The sequence below is a fragment of the Amblyomma mixtum genome, chromosome 1, assembly GCF_055824585.1.
Source record: "Amblyomma mixtum isolate Tamu chromosome 1, ASM5582458v1, whole genome shotgun sequence".
In the NCBI taxonomy this organism is placed as follows: domain Eukaryota; kingdom Metazoa; phylum Arthropoda; class Arachnida; order Ixodida; family Ixodidae; genus Amblyomma; species Amblyomma mixtum.
The window spans coordinates 97,692,285-97,709,447 of NC_143012.1; the positions used below are offsets into that span (position 1 = coordinate 97,692,285).

The 17,163-nt window shown below is 48.5% G+C and overlaps 1 protein-coding gene across 3 annotated transcripts in view; it reads left to right on the plus strand.

Annotated features, from left to right (window-relative positions):
* The window catches only part of LOC149367277 (tyrosine-protein kinase transmembrane receptor Ror-like), a 368,881-nt gene that overhangs the window by 289,122 nt on the left and 62,596 nt on the right, over window positions 1–17,163 (plus strand). For all 3 annotated transcript variants that reach the window (XM_089554884.1, XM_089554890.1, XM_089554896.1), the window contains one exon: window positions 906–1,340. In XM_089554884.1, the coding sequence (XP_089411010.1) occupies window positions 906–1,340 (435 nt within the window). The remainder of the gene's footprint in view (window positions 1–905; window positions 1,341–17,163) is intronic.

Here is a 17,163-nt window from a genome sequence, read left to right on the forward strand (position 1 = left end):
TACACAGACACCTGCGCAGGTTTCTGTCTCGTTCTCTGTCCCGTCTGCAAAAAGCGCTGTTATTTCTTTTCCATTAAATATCTTTCCCACCACTCGATTCAGGCTCGTGACGTTGATGACGTCGAGACTATTATGGACCCCGCGATCGCTAGCTGGGAATGGATGGTGTTGTGGCCTAGCCTCTGAGATCCACGTAAAAAAATTTCGAGGACACTTTGGCAACTAAAGTGTTGAGAGGTGAAAGCCCATGGACACTATGCCGTGACGACTTCCGGTGGATGTGACGTCACACCGTTCCCGTGGCTATATCGATACCCAAATTATACATCTTTCGGGGATGTTAAGTGCTCATCACGCCTAATTACACATTTTCCGATCTAATTTGACACAAATGCGACGTTTTTCCGACCATTCTGCGGCAATTTTCACTATGCCGTGACGACTTCCGGTGGATGTGACGTCACACCGTTCCCGTGGCAATATTGACGTCCGCGTTATTTCGACGCAATTTCGGCAGTTTTGCCTACAAATAATTGACTAATTAATCTACAGTCATCAAACTTGGCTTCTAGGTTCATTTTTTACTCTCCTATTGGAAGCAGCCATTCGTTTTCTCCAATATTTGTTAGTTCCCGAGTTAACACGCTGCCGAAGGTGTGACACCCTCTGGTAACGGACGACAGTATGAGTCATTAAAGGCTTTCGCCTTAAAGTTACTGATGTAATCGCAGTGTGCATGCGAAAACGGCCGCTGGCAGCGACACCTGTTTTTCATTTTTTTACCCTTTCTTTCTACCTTTACAAAGGTTCATTTTCTGTGAATGTAGCCTCTCCGTCACTAGAGAAATGTGATGAGTGAAGACGGGCCAACTTGAATTCGTTCCCTTTCCCCTCCGCGCGTCCAGGTGGCGCTGTGACGCGTCTGCACGTGCGGCGCCCCCTGGTGAACATGACCAAGGACTCCGGCGACAGCGTGCGACTCAAGTGCGAGGTGGCGGGCGGCCGGCCGGGAGCCCGGGTCGTCTTCCGCTGGTACAAGAACGACGCGCCCGTCGAGGAGGAGCGGAACCGGCTCGAGATACGACAGTACCCCGCGGCCCCGTCGTCGTCTGCTTCCGCTTCCACTTCCTCCTCCTCCGACGGAAGTGCCAGTGGTGGTTCCGGAAGTGCCGCTTCGTCCGCTTCCTCTCCAACTCAGCAACAGGGCGGCAACGTGCCGGCCTACGGATCCCGGCTGAGGATCGTAAGCGCGGATGTCCACGACACGGGCTACTATCGGTGCGAGGCAAAGAGCGGCTCCGAGGTCGTCGAGACCACCGGGATACTCAGGGTGTCGGCCGGTGAGTTCTGAAATGCCGTTTTTTTTTTAAGAATGCCGCTTTTTTAATTCGTCTGTATGCGCACACATTCATAAATTCTGATCTGCCTAAGCACATATTGCTTGTTGGCTGATCAGGCAGCAGGTAGAGAAATATCTCCATATGCATACATCACTTGTCTAAACGCTCATTCTAACATAGAGAAAAAAAACAAGAAACAAAAACAAACAAAATATTTCAACACAAAATTGCACATACGAAAGAACTCAAGCTATACTCAGGGAAATACATTTGCACACTAATTTCTCATGTCAGTCATCATCCTACGTTTGTTAGTTGCAATACATAGATCATCGGGAATTTCATGAAATACAGCCGGTACATAATAACTGCGCATCTTTTTACCATAGTTTGTGTAAACCCGTGGCTTAAAAAAACATTCCGCTTTTCTCAAGGTGACATCTTTTTTTACGGGAGTCTTATATTCATTTGAACAATAATACCGTGAAATGTACCAACCGAACCATTTAGCTATCTCCAGGCTTTGGCAGTGGCTGGTGACTCTCGTGTGCGAAAAAAAAAAATTCAGGGGCACTTTGGCCCTCTAAAGTGCTGCAAGGCGAAAGGCTTTCCTGGCGCACTGTTTGGCATTGACTGCGAGACTGTTTGTGCTGTACTAGTGCTTTATTTGACTACACACTTTGACTGCCGACTTTGACTGCTTCTTTAGCACGACTCTCTCTCTCTCTGCTTCGATGAGTTCGGTTGTATCCATGGCTCGGTTCGCAGTAACGAGGTGTGTAAGTGGTCACCCACGGACGCCTTACGCTCCCTTTCGGAGCCGACGACAACAATTTTTTTATTAGTTGTCGTCTCCTCCATTAGGTGGCGTCAGGCATCCGTGGGTGACCTTATTACTTCGAATCCGTGTGCTCTGACTTCATAACCATTTCGACCAACCGAAAAGCGTGACACCTGTGCTGACAACCTTCTGTCGACAACGATGAGGCAGTAAAGGCTTTCGCCTGAAAAAATGAGAGAAAGAAATCTTCCGCAGGCATTGGCGTTTCTCCTGTTTACCCATACACAGGCGCGTGATGGTTCATGGGAGGAAGCGCTCCAATGTTCTGCCTTTGTCTATTACTTCCAATCCTCCGCGTAACCGCATAAGCGGGCAGTGAGGCGCATATAGCCCTCCACTCATAGCCCTACACTAATCGTCATCGCAACGAAGTTGTCATTGGTCCCTCTCCCATCTACCTGGCAGCCAACCGCTGAAAGGAATGGTTTTGTTGATATGAAACATGTGTAGTGTGTAGTGAATTTGTAGAACAATTGAACATCTGATTCTAGAATGTAGCAGTATCCGCCCGCATGTCTATGCAGGTTCCGTCGCTCTCCCTGAAGCCCTAGGATTTATATGTAACTAAGGTAAAGTGAATGAATCTGCGGTGGGAGTTAGCAAAAAGTGATTTGAAGATTGGTGGTTCTATAATGTAGGGGGACGTAAGGTAACCGAACCGAGATAGCTAGCATATGGTAGGGCAAGAGCGAATCGATCATCAACTCGGAAGTTGGTCCAGTGATTTGGCGAATCCCCCAAGGCGGAGGTTTGTAATCAGTGAGCTATTACTCACTAGGTTGATGCTAATGAGCAATCGCTTCCTTATTAAGGCGGAAGCCTTTAATGCCTCATCGTTGTAAGCAGCAGTTGTCGACAGAATTGTCACGCTTTTCAATTGGTCGAAACGGTCGTGACGTCACATGTGCGCGACTTTCAAACGGGGTCAATTGTAATTCGGCTAGTAACCATGCAACCAATTAAAGGAATGGTATAGCGATGCGGCAAGTGGGACTGAGTTTACTTAATTGCGTAATTACCCAATTAGCCGAACTAACCTTTTTAGTCAGGCCAGGTAAATAAGTAAAATCGAGTAGGAAATTGGTCGAGCTCGGGAATCGAACCCCGGTCTCCGGAGTGCGAGACGAGCATGCTACCACTCCGCCATGCCAGCTCTTTTTTTTTTTCTTTATTGGCTGGTTTTGGCTCATGACATTGCACAACAAAAATACACATAACGCTATATACATACGACACTGTCGTGGTCAGCCAGCACAAGACTGGCTTCGTCAGCTTAAAATTCCCGCAACATGCACAACGGCTCTAGTCTTGAGAGCCACTCGGGAGGCTCCGCAGCTGCTTTTTGGATTGCAAGAAACCAGTCCATGCTTTCCCGAAAATAAAGTCGGACCGGTCGTGCGTCTTTGTCACAATGGTAGCCTGCCATTCTGGAGCGCCATATACAGTGGAGGCCCAAGAGCATTATGAGATCAAAAGGTGCCCCATCCTCATTATCAGTGCTTAAATAGCGAATTCCGTGCGCGTCAAGTGGTAGCTCTTTCTTTATGGTCCTTTGTAACACGTCCCATAAATAAACCCCTTCCCAGCAATGCAAAAAAACATGGTCTATTGTTTCAGGCTGTTTACAAATTAAGCAGTTCGATCCCCACGGTAAAAAGAAATCCTTTCCCTCTAGAAACTTTTTAACTGGTAACGTCCTGGTGTGTAAATTAAAAAAGAAAGTCTTTACTCCTGGTGGCACCTGCATTTTCTTCACCCTTTTTAAAACATCCCCTCCCGGGCCTCCACTGTACAAGGCCCTGTACATGGGCTCTGGGAAAACAATATCACAAAGATCATTGTACAACTTTTTCCTTTTACTTTTCCACAAATAATCGGTGGAAAAACGTGCCGAAAGAAACCGAACGCTTGCTACAATCTCTTTGTAGTAACCAAAAGTTCCACCAGAGAGCTCTTCTGTGGATACCACAAACTCCGGCAGCCATCGCCGCAGCTTCACTTGGCACACGGTGCGCAAGAACGGGTCTGTGACGTCGCGAAAAAACAAAAAACGGTTCACCAGCTGCCTTCAAAAGAGGTGCCCTAGCCCTAGCCCCCCGTCTTTTACCCGCCGGAACAGGTTCGTTCTGCTACAACGTTCCCATTCGGACGCCCATATGAAAACTGCAAAAATCCTGTGTAGCTTCTGAACGTTCACACGCGAGCAATGCAAAACCTGCATCACATACCAGAGTTTGCTAATAAAAAAAATATTGCAGACTGTAGCTCTGGCGAAAATTGAAAGGCTGGTGCCTTTCCATTTCCCAGCTCGGTCACGTGCGTCTTTAGTTTGCTCTTTCCAATACTCCTCGCTATCGCGATAAGCATCGAGTGGAACGTCCAGATACTTGTCTGGGGTCGTCGCCCACGGTACGTTGGCGAAATGGTCCGGTTGGGATCCGCCATGCCAGCTCGATGGTTTGGAATGAACAAAGGCGCGTCTAGTGAATATGGTGTCTTCGCTCACTCCCATCTTCTTCCCGGTTACGGCGAGGTTTAGCTGTCCGCCGAGATATATGCGAGACAGATACATTTCCTTTCCTCAAAAACCAATTCACCGACGAGCAAAGCGCAGAACCGAACGGGCGATGGCGTTCTGGGGACTCCCTGGCAGCGTTGCAAGACGCTGTCGCGTTCTACTCTTAGAGCCGAAGCTTAAGGTCTTAACCACACAGCAGTGACGCAAGCAGCAACACCGCGCTTGAGGCTTTCGCCTCACCGCACTTTAGGTCGACAAAGTGCCCCCCTGAATTTTAGAAACCTACCGTGACCACCCTCTGGTCGAAAACACTCTCTACCCCTCTCGGAGCGAGCCTCCTCTCCTTCCGTTCCCTCCTCGAGATTTTTCTCTCCCGCTCCTCGTCCAGTAGGCTCGGCAAGGCAAAATCACCCCTTCGTTCTCCGGTGTAAGCCGGAGGCGTGGTGTCTGTGGAGTGCCTCACATGTCTACGTCATGGCCCCGCCTTCAATACAATTCTTTTCTTGGTTTTTGCTACGTGGTCTATTCGAGGGGAGGGGGGGGGGGGGGACTCTGCGGGTTTCTTAACACCCTCTCTGTTTTGCTCTTTGGGTCTCCTCGCGGTGTTTCGCCGCTAGACTTGTTAGTGGGCGCATCCTTTCATATATCTGTTTGTCATTCCCAGTTAGCGAGCCACCTTTTCATTTTTTTTTAGGCCTCCCCACCGTTTCACGAGCTGAGGGGCGGAAGTCGGTTGTGTTCGAAACACACGGCGAAGCGCGGACCCGGCAACCGCCCATTCTGCTTTTCTCCATGCGTGTTTGTGTTCTGTGTGTTTGTGTCTTTTCTCCGCTCCAGAGCCCATGTCATTCATTGGAGTCAAGGCGTACGCAAGATGCACGAAGGATAAGCGGTGTGTGTGCGGAGCGGTCAAGTGGGCGAGCGAGGGAAAGGCTCAGCTGCACTAGTAATTAAAACCTTGTTTTGGGGGACTTGCATAGAAGAAAAAGAAACTGAGAAGGGGGCGCGCATGCAGAGCGTCTCGTGACGTGATCACGGTGGGGGGGGGGGGGGGGGGGGCGAACTCACTCACTCAGTTTTACTATTTTTTACTTTTTATGGCTAAGGTTCAAGGCTGTCGCGGTACGCTCCCTCCGTAGTTTTTTGTTGTTGTTGTTATTCCTTCATGCAGGTTTGTAGGCATGTGCCAAATCAGAAGGCGCTGCGGAGAGCGTTGCGCAGACGACGCGACGCCAAGGCTACGCCCAACCTTCTCCCGCCCGTCAGAACGATGCACCAATGGAGTGCCTTTAGCGAAAGTAACCCCCATGACGTCAAGGGGGTTCAGAGTAGTGGGGCGGAGACGTTTTTGTTGAAGGAAAGAATGAGCGGGCTTTGATTTGAATTTTCGCACCTTTTCGGGGCGCACATGGCTCTAGTATTTTGCAGAGGTTATCTTCGATATCTCATCTATGCAGAGGGCTTGTTTTTCACTGTCCGGACCCTGGTCAGTGGCCCTTTAACACTTGACCAACCATCTCGTGTTCTCAGTATCCGTCGGGAGCGATATCTGTACCATGAACCACCAACTAGCCCCAGTTATTGCCCTGTTATGAACTGCTGCCCAGAATAAGGGTCACATATACCGCTGAAAGTGACGCCGCTAAGGCAAAAGCACATTCACCGAAGCGCAATCTTAGCGCATCCAGTTGTTTCGCGTTCTTGCCGACAAGGAGCCATCGGTGATTTGCGCGCCGCCGTCTAGCTCAGCGGTGACCCTTAGCCGGCAGATCTCCGTCCGTACTTGTTTGTTTGTTTGTTTGTTTATTGTGCTTAAGACAGTACAGAAGTAGTGCCAAGGGGCAGAGGCAAAAGGCGATAGCAATGAACGCCTGACTGGGCCAATGTCCCTGCAAAGCTTGCATCACAAACAGCACACACATAGGAATGACTGCAAATAAAGCAAACTTGCACATGAACAGAGGCAATGTGCCGATTACAGAGGAAATTAGAAAGAGCAGGATTGAAGCCAGCACTAAGTAGTAAATTATACAATTGTGTAACCTAAGCACAAAATAAATAGACAGAATAAGTTGAATAATAAAATACAGAACCGATCAGTGGGCATAAACTCACGCAGTGGAAAATAATAAAATCACAGGACAACACTGGATTATGATATGCTTTTCGCAAGCAGCGTCACTAACCAAATCCTGTAGATATGCTTACAAGTTATACAGAAAATAAATTTTCCCCTTTTTCCTGAAGGAAATCAGGGAAGAACAACAATTAATGATTTCGATTAAAGGCGGGAAAAGATTCAAGCAGTTAGGAATTTGCTAGTTGAGCAGTTACATACCATAATTCGTTCTAATGAAAGGTTTACAAAAGGAGTGGTGTCTGAACGTGTAATAAGGTAAATTCTTAGTGTAAGTAGAAACGAAAAGTTCGCTATTTGCTTTCACCTCTAGATAGATAGCTTCGGAAAGCCGCTGGTAATACAAGGCTTCAAGTTTCAATATACCATCTTTTACAAAAAATTCAGTCACGTGTTCATCAGACGATAGGCCATGAATAAATCTTAAACCTTTCTTTTGCATCAGATATAATTTATTAAGGATAGGTTTTGAAGTTACATCTCATACAAGTAGACAGTAAGTCAACCAGGAATGAATTAAGGCGAAATATAGCTGGCGTTTTAGGTTTTTTGGAAGGTAAGCTTGAATTCTGTTCAGCATCTCTAGCATTTGAGCAATACTACTTTTTACTGAATTCACATGGGCACATGGTCGGACCAGTGAAGGTTTTCATAAAATTTTACCCCTAAGAATTTATGCTCGGATACTCTTTCTAATGTATGCAGGTTGAATTTCAGTGTATACGCAAGATTGGTCCGCTTATTTTTAGGACCAAATATAATAATTTTTTTTTCACGTTTAAATTAAGTTGACTAGCGTGAAGCCACTGAGACAGATTCTGAAGCCACAGATTTGCGGTTACGCAGAGAGATGTTAAATCATCAGAAGAAAAGAAAAGATCGCTGCGCTTGTTTTGAAGCCCGCGGGCGGCGTCCCACACTATTTGGCTGGCAGCTTTACTCACACTTTGCGTGGTCTTCATTTCTCCCCCTTCAACCTTCGCATGGATGTCGCCATAGGTGCTTCGGGGGTGATTGATTTGGGATTCATAGCCATGGGTAACGGAGCATTATAGGCACATGGCCTCAAAAGAGAGATGCGATTAGGAGCCGCCGCGGTGGCTCAGTAGTTATGGTGCTCGGCTGCTGACCCGAAAGACGCGGGTTCAATCCCGGCCGCGGCGGCTGGAATTTCTTTGGAGGAGAAATTCTAGAGGCCCGTGTACTGTGCGGTGTCAGTGCACGTTAAAGAACCCCAGGTGGTCGAAATTTCCGGAGCCCTTCAGTACGGCGTCTCTCATAGCTTGAGTCGCTTTGGGAGGTTAAACCCCATAAACCAACCAACCAAGAGATGCGATTAGCTCTTTTCTCTCCTGCCTTCCTGAGTCCTATACTCTGCAGTGTGCTGCCGCTTTTGTTGTTTTTGTCTATCTTCTCAATTCGGTTTAGTTGCAGTTTCTTCGCATAACTTCGGGGAAGAGCTCATATGGCTGGAAGGGATAGTAGACTTAATTCGACCCAGGAGGATGACAGCCAGTAGCCAGGCTGTGGCAATGTAATAAAACTTATTTTCCCTGAGAAGAAGCTCAAAATATGAAAAACGTTTCCAAACAATGAAACAACCTAGGTTCAACCAAAAATTCAACACTTGGGCACGAAAAGTTCCAACGACTATGCAACGTAGTAAAGAAATGAACATAAAAAAAAGATGTTCATTTCATTGCGCCGATCTGTCGTCCTTCGTAGCGTCCTACTTCATTGGTCCACTCCAAAATGACTATTTAAAAATTAATAGTGATAACTAATTACCTTATATCATGGCAGTGCGATAGCCTGCTCTGGGGACGTCACTTTCCCTCCAGCCAATGGACATTGTCCGCTCTTTTGACGTCAGTGCCAGCCTGTCGACGTTACGTCCTGCCAGCCAATGGGATTGCTCCCATGTGATGACGTCACTGGTGATGTCGCTTCCCTCCAGCCAATCAGCGACTTTGTGACAGGCGACGCCGGATGCCGCCATTTTTTTTCTCCGATGAGGCATGTAGCCCTATCTCATTAATAGCAATAATATTGTTTTACTTCAAATAATTGGCGCATGATGCCCCTATCGTCTGCTCTTCCTTTCACTCGGTCGTGACTCCCAACGGCGCGTGTCTTCTGCAGTTCCGATGCCCCCATCGTATCCGTGCGTGGCCGGCAGGCTATTCTACAGCCGCGCATAATAGACACCGACACTCTATAATGGCGGATGACTCATCCCTCTCCCCGCAGCCGGCAAACACAGCCGAGGGGGCAGGAAAAAAAGCCCGAACCGGCCCGAGCGCGCATACACCTGACAATAAGTGCGTCCCCAGAGGTCTCCCGTGCACACGGGAACAGCTGGAGCTATGGAGAGACGAAAGCGCTAAAGAAAAACAAAAAACAAGGGCTATAGCATCTCCGCAGTTCTATAGGGATCTATGGGCAAAGCGCCACCCATTCCATCTCTTTCTTCGGGGCTCCGGTAATCTATGCGCATAAATCAGGCGTCTTCGGCGCCAATGCAACACGTGAGGTATGGGGGCGCACCGTGCTGCGGCCGCGAAAAGATCGATCGACAGCCCCACACTTGCTGCGCCCGGTAGAACTGAAAGGAACGCGTTGGCGTCGGGCTCTCGAACGATGTCTGTCTCCGCATAGCAGGAGAGAGGGAAAGGAAAAAAAAGACCGGCCTCTTAATACAGTCCGAGAACAGCGACCAGAAAGAAGAGAAAAAAAGAAACGTGATCTACGAGACTCTCGCGATTTCGGTAGTGTAATTGAAAAAAGAAAATGGAATGAAGAAAGAGGCGGTGTGGGGTTTTCTGACAGCTTGTTAGGGCAGCCCGACTATGATGTATGCGGGCTGGTCGGTCCTTGCAGCGAGCGCTTATGGTGAGAGCCAATGGGCGCGTCTCAGTTGCGTTGGCCTCTCACAGTCAGAAACATGATTCAAGCGTGTTTTCTGGCAGATCGAAATCATCGGTTTCTGGGGTGACAACGAAGCGAGCGTTTTTTCAGGCGTTCGCGTATGAACCGGTTGGTACGGATTGTTCGCTGTCGTGAGATCTTAAAGCCCCCGCGCCGAGCCGGGCACAATTTATAACCGTGTTGTCGACGCAGTTGCTGCGTTTTTTCTGGCTACTTCACCGCTCCGTCCCCGAAGCTGCGACGAAAACTGAATTGACATCGTCAAGCGTTATTGGTGAAGCCGACTAAATTCATTCCCTGGATTTTCGCTTTTGCGTTGAGCCTTTCTGTATCGTCTGTTTTGAAAATTGGTTTTCGAGGAAAGGAAATGGCACAGTAATTATCCTAACTCTCCTTGGACAGCCGAGCCGCGAAGTAAAGGAGGAAGGTGGGAGTGAACGGAGAAAGAGAGAAACAGGTGCCGGAGTGGAGGGCTCCGTAATAATGTTGACATCGCACAGCACACGGGCGCCTTTGGGTTTCGCCTTCGTCGAAACGCTGCCGCCGCGGTCGGGTTCGAACCCGGGAACTCCGGCTTAGTAGCCGAGCGCACAAACTACTGAGCCACCGCGGCGAGTAAAGTTCTAATTATCAGACTCTCGGCATTCTTGGCTGCGGTCGCCGCGCTGCTTCCCCTATTTCGACGGTAATCGCCTATTGCCGGCAAAATAGCGTCGCTCGGCAAAGGTCATAAATACCTGACTTGCTGTAGTTGTATACGAATCATCACGCGGCGCCTTACGGTGCTCGGCTACCGAAAGACGCAGGCTCGATCCTGGCCGTGGCGGTCGAATTTCTATGGAGGCAAAATGCTTCTACTAGTAGCTCAGCTCGAGTGCACGTCGAACATCCCCAGGTGGTCGAAATTATTCCGGAGACCTCCACTGCGTCCTCCTTCGTTTCCTGAGTCGTTCTAGGACGTCGAAATGCATAAAACCAAGAACCAGCCACGTGTACTTCGCTTTACATAGCTTTTTTTCTGGCTTATGAATGTTTCTTTTCTTGTAAAAATGACGTATTTGCTATAACCTACCAGTCTAGCCTGACGTAGTATTCCCCTTTAGTATCCGCTAAACGACTTACGCAGCGATAGCATATCACTTGCATGGTGGGTACAGGTGAGGCAGGGGAGGTGCTCACAGTCGAGGAGGCAACGCGCATGCATTGCGAATTCTCCGCTGGAAGGGTAGATGTGTACTGAAAAGCCTATCTCCTTGCTCTCTGTCTACCATTGAACGCGCGCACAGGTCTCTACGTCTTACTTGCTTCACAACTGTATGGAAGACGCGACTGAGTCTCCATAGGTGCGTGTATAGGCGCAGGTGTACGCCGCATGAACCAAGCGATGTGAACATAACAGTGTAGTGACGTCAAGGCACAAGGCATAAGGAGCGATGTGAGGCATAGTAGAGACCAGGGGGCGCTGCGATAGCTTCGCTCAGTTTAGCGACTTACAGAGCACAGCGTATAACGTTGCGTAATATTTTTCGTCGTCAGAGTGCAGCCCTGCTGTGCTGCCTGTACCTACTCTAATGCATTATCGACCCTGGAAGTTTGCATGCCTAACGCTGGTTGTCGGCAGCAGATAAAGTTCCGGGTGGAACGAGGGCTCACTAATGCAGGTATAGCAAAACAAAAAGAAAGCCGAACTACGAACTCGCGTACAGCAATCGCCTCGTGAGCTAAATGAGCAGCACAGCACATATATGGCGCCGTGCTCGCCCAAGCGACGACCATAGCCTCTCTTCACGGTACGCTCTTTCCCCGGATGCCTCCTCATCCTCTCCCCGGATCATTGGGGTGGCTAAGAGCCTAGAACCATAAAGCACCATCGCCGACAGCGAGCGCTCAGGGCTGCTATATCTGCTCTCCGGCACAAGGCGCCTTCCCTTGCGGCGAGGAAGCGATGCCGTGAACGCCCGTGATGCGTCTCGCCTTAAAACCGTGCACTGCAGTGGACCCTATGCTTGTATCAGGATCAGTGTTGTACAGAGAGTCATTTGCATGCATCCTTATTTCCATCTTTGTCGTCCGCATCTTTGCCGCTAGGAGGCAGTGGAGATTAGTGGTTTGCGCGATCGCTTGTGAGCCAGTGGCAAAGGAGACAATGGTTGATATAGGATGTGATTGGAATAACATCTCTGTATTATCCCAGGCACCGCTGCCGACTATATAGAGGTGTCATACACTTAAAGGGATGCTGAGAACTCCTTCCAGTTTTGTTTTTACCAAAAATGAAATTGAAAGAAAAGAGGTTTCTGAGGAAAGGAAATGACGCAGTATATATACGTGTTTCATATCTCAGCGGTTAACCGCGCCGTAACGAAAGGGGGGAAGGTGGGAGTGAAAGGAAGAAAGAGGTGCCGTAGTGGTGGTATCCAGAATAATTTCGGCCACCTGGGGATCTTTAACGTGCACTGACATCGCACAGCACACGGGCGCCTTTTGCGTTTTTCCTCGTTTAAAACCCGGCCACCGCGGCCAAGGTTCGAACCCGGGAACTCCTGCTCAATAGCCCGAGCGCCCTGCCCACTGAGCCACTGCGAAGGGTGCCAAAAATCGATCACCAGGCTCTACCGAACATGTATTTAAATATAGGTTTGTTTGTTTTCTCCACCACTCGATTGACATTCGTCAGCTTCACGAATGACTTAGTAATCACCGTTCGAAAGTAAATAGAACTGTAGCCTGGACTGAAGGACACGCGTCAAAACTATCTTGACGTTACCGCAGTTTGCGAAAGCTGCCGGTGGCGGCGGAATCTATATTAGTTTCGTTTTTTGACCTTCAATGCTCTGTTTTCAGTGAAACTAAGGTATTTGTAATGAGAACGAGTTAATCTACCGGTACCAGTCAACCACCATTAGTCCTTATCAATATTCTTATAACAGCTGCGTCCCTCATAGCCTGAGTCGTTAAACCCCAATAAATCAAACCTTATAACAGCCAATCTCTAATTGACAGGCGCTTTGTCATGGTTGCTGCCTTATTGTCTATCGCTATAGGCCACCAGTGGCGCTGATTCGCCAATCAGCAATAGCTCTTGCCCGCTTGCGCGCACAACTTTGGTAATTCTGACCCTCCTTTAACCGGCGCCAGCTATAGCTTCTAAGACACTGCACGCTTTCGTTTGGAGCCATATAAGCGATGGATAATTTAGCACCTGGCTAATCACGTCCTTTTCTCCTATCCAATCCCCTGCTCCCAGGGCCGCTTTCTTTTTCTTTCTTTTTTGTTGAAGGTAAGAGTGGGGAGAACCTCTGCTTCCCTGCCAATCAGAGCGGAGCGGTCAGGCAACCGGAAATGACGTAGTGTGTGCTCGCGCCTCAGCTGATGCGCTAGCACGCGTCGGGGGAACTTATTATTCCTTGCTGGCGTGTTCAGTGAGAATGATCGTAATTGCAGCACGCCATAGTCGTTGCGACGGAGTGTAATCATCATGGAGTAATGGTCATGATCATGGAGTCGCGCTAATCTCTGGTCGCCTGCCTTTAATTCTGCACTATACGCTTCGACTCCTTGGGTTGTTTTCAACACCTTGGCCGTTTGCGATAGTCAGCGCAGAATGCATTGCCCCCCCCCCCCCCCCCCCCTTTTTTTAGCTATTGTTCGATATTCGAGAACAATACCTGTAACTCAACTTTCTGCAGCCTTTACCTGTATCGGCTCTGTTCAATGCAAGCGCTCGATGCACTACTTCACGACTTCAGACATGTGCTGAAGTGCATCGCAACAGTGCACGCTGAAAAAGATGAAAGCGACAAGCGTGGTCTACCATGCTAGCATCAAGGGATGGCTAAAACCGTTGCTGGTTTGCCACGTTCCAAGAACTCAAATTCTAGTGCGAAGCACTCATACGCTCACCAACACCGACCAAGAATCTTGTCATCTTTCCATCTTGTGCCGTTCGACCTGTGGATCTTGTGCCGTTGCTTAGCAACAGAGACGCCACGCTAAGGAAGTTAGAAAACAAATCGAATCTATATCCACGACCTGGAGTCGAACCCACAGCGGTGCTAACAGATAAGATTCGCGGGCCGCTGGGTGAGAGCGCTTGGCTATCGCCGCAGTTTTTTTTTTTCTTTATTGCATGGAAAAATTGCCGCTAAGGAAAATCTGAATGTGCTCGTGCCACAGAGAACCAGGCTGCGTATTACGAGCCCACCATACCCCCGCAGGTCCCCACCTTCCCAAACATGTGGGATGCACACACATGCATTTAGACAGGGTAGCCAGCTAGGCGGCTCTTGCAGGGCCGCAGTACTAGCCCCACCAAAGCGCAGTGCTCACGGAACAAATATTTCGATGACCGCGATAATTCGGCCTGGCAGTCCATGTGCGGTTCTTCCAGAGACTAAATAGTCTCATCAGCATAAATAGATCACATGGCAGAACAGTTTTTCTGAGCAGGCAAAAACCGCCGCGGTGGCTCAGTGGTTACGGCGCTCGGCTGCTGGCCCGAAAGACGCGGGTTCGATCCCGGCCGCGGCGGCCGAATTTCGATGAAGGCGAAATTCTAGAGGCCCGTGTGCTGCGCGATGTCAGTGCACGTTAAAGAACCCCAGGTGGTCGGAATTTCCGGAGCCCTTCACTACGGCGTCCCTCATAGCCTCAGTGTCATTGTGACGTTAAACCCCAATAGACCAATATACTCCCCGCACCAAAGCCCACTGCTCACGGAACAAAGATTCTGATGACCGGGGCGATTCGGCCTGGCGGTCCATGATGCGGTTCTTCCAGAGACTAAATAGCCTCATCAGCATAAATATATCACATGGCACAACACAGTTTTTCTGAACATGCAAAAAACGGATACTGGAGGGTGCGATTTCTATGTCCCTTTTAAGTGTAGAACCTGCAGGACGTGGGCAAGTTGTGCAAATGAGGAAATAAGGAAAGAGCACATTTGGGCTCTAGCAAACACTGACAGTTCCTTACCTATCAAGCCTGGATTTGTCACGTCATGGGCGTTATCTGTGAACCCCTGTATAGGCTCGACTGTTACGAATATGGTCAAGAGGAACCCCTATATTAACTGAAGGGCGCCACACTCCCAACTTGTGCCGCCAAAATGACTTGGCCGCGCCCCAATGACCCACACAAAATCCCTTGGATTTATCTATACTCCGTTTTGATACACCAGGTGCAATGCTGTCAAAGCTAGCGCTCTTGTTCGCGTTGCCTACATCCGCGACCAAAAGTAGTGCGTACCTTGTGATGAGCAATAAATAGTAAATTCTTTGTCTGCAGGCTTATAACATGACACATTTGCCGCGAGCTTGATTGAATGCGTGTTGCGTGTAGCGATAGCGTGTTGCTGACAACACGCTATCGCTTTCTCGTGTCTCTGCATCATCATCATCATCATCAGCCTCAATCGGCCACAAAATAAGCGCGGAGTAGCACACCTCCCTCTATTTGATCATGCGGACTACTTCCCTTTCTTTCGTAGCGTTGCACGTGGTGTATGAGACGGAGTATTAATTCAGAGACGCACCTGATACCTCGTAAAATTGGTGAGCCAGATGTAAGGCCTCAAGCACGCACTTTTTTGTCAGAACAGAAGAGGGCGACACCATCAGCCTACGCTAAAATCCTAATTTTACAATGTGCCAGGGAGAAACCACGGATAGTTGCGCTGTTAGTAACACTGAGGCAAAGTGGTTCATCATATAGGGGCAAACAACAAAGACTATAATGGACAGCCACAGCCCTGGCGAACAGATGATTTCAGAGGTATAGCTTTGGTTAGTTCTTGGTTAAGGTAATTAGCCTAGTATAGGATCCTTAAAGCACAGCAAGACATCTACAAGATTTGCATTCTCAATGACCGCAAACAAGAAATCGGAGCAGACTTTATCAAATGTTTTTGCAAGGTTAGCCTGAATGAGTGCCACTTGTCCAGTCTTATCTGACGCTGTCTCCAATACCGAACGCGCAGTATGTACCTGGCCAAATGTTTGTTTCGCTGGCGTGCGTGACGGCCGCTTTTTGCTTGGTCATGGTTTTTACGACGAAGCAAACTTGCGGAAGAGTGAATATAAAGTCCCGGCTTGTTGAGCCTGTGCGTAGATTCGATATTTTCGCAAGTTTGGTCGGTCATAAAGTGCAGGAGAAAGCAAAAAGCGGCTGTCACGCACGCCAGCTAAAGATTTGGCCAGGTGTACATGAGTTTGGCTACTTCGGCCTCTGATACCGCAGACCTGATGCGAGCCTGTGAAGTAAGCGACGACAAACTGCAGAAGGCCGCAAAGAACCTTCGCAAAAAGTTTGCAATCTATATTACAGAGGGAAACTGGACGGTGCCCTTCAACTGTTTTCAACCAGTTGGTATCTGTGCTTGCTTTTTGGAATTAATATAGTATGCACGGAATAGAAAGTGGGAGGCAAAAAACCAACATCATAATGTGCCTGAAAAACCTACATCAAAACAGGCGTAAGGCAAGGGAAAAAATTTTATAGAACTCGCTGGCAGTACCATTTGGCCCAGGATATTTCTGACCCTGGAGGTCAGAAATGGCAGATTTAATTTCGTCTAAAGTGATAGGTTCCTCAACTATAGTACGCTGCTCATCGTCAAGTCGAGGAAAAGTTTTCAGTAAGCAACTGTAATCTTCCCAGGTGCATGGAAAGAAGGTCATACATTATGACTTCCATGTCCGACGTAGGATGTGACTGTCGCATTCTTGCTGTAAATAATATTAGTAGCAATACCTATCGAGTTGTACCCGTCAGTTCGGTAGGCTTACTTGTATTGAAACAACTTTACCAGCCAGAAGCGTACTTAGTGAGAAATTGTAGCTCAACAAGCTCGGAATGCTTTGAGCGTGTGGTTTCTGCCCCTTTTTTATCCACAGTGCTGCCAAGGCACATAGTAGTGGTAGCCATGTAGCTCGCTGGCAACGGGTGGCTGATACAACTATGATAAAAAACAAAAAATACCCGCCTTCCGCCTCATCCGTTCTGTCTCTTTCCCGCTGTATCTTTTTGCTTTTTTTGCACAACGCAAGCTTCCATCATCATCTGCGTAGCTTTTGTGAGGCCCGCGGCGAACAATTTCTTTTTTTCGTTAGCGAAGAATGCTCCTTGATTCAAAGCCGGCACAAGTAGCAGCGTACTCCGAACTGATGTAGCCGTTTGTTTATTTTTTTTCACTCTTTTTAGGTTCGCTGTCGCTACTCCACCGTCAAAGACACGCGCGGTCTCGAGTGCATATCCGCCCAGTTCTAGAAGACGAAACCAGCTGACACCCTTGAGTCGGCTGACAACGACCGATCGAGTGTCGCGTACTCCGCTGTCAGTTCTGAACCGTCTAGAGCAGCCTTTCGCACCCGTTTTGCTTTGTTTTTTTTTTCTTTTT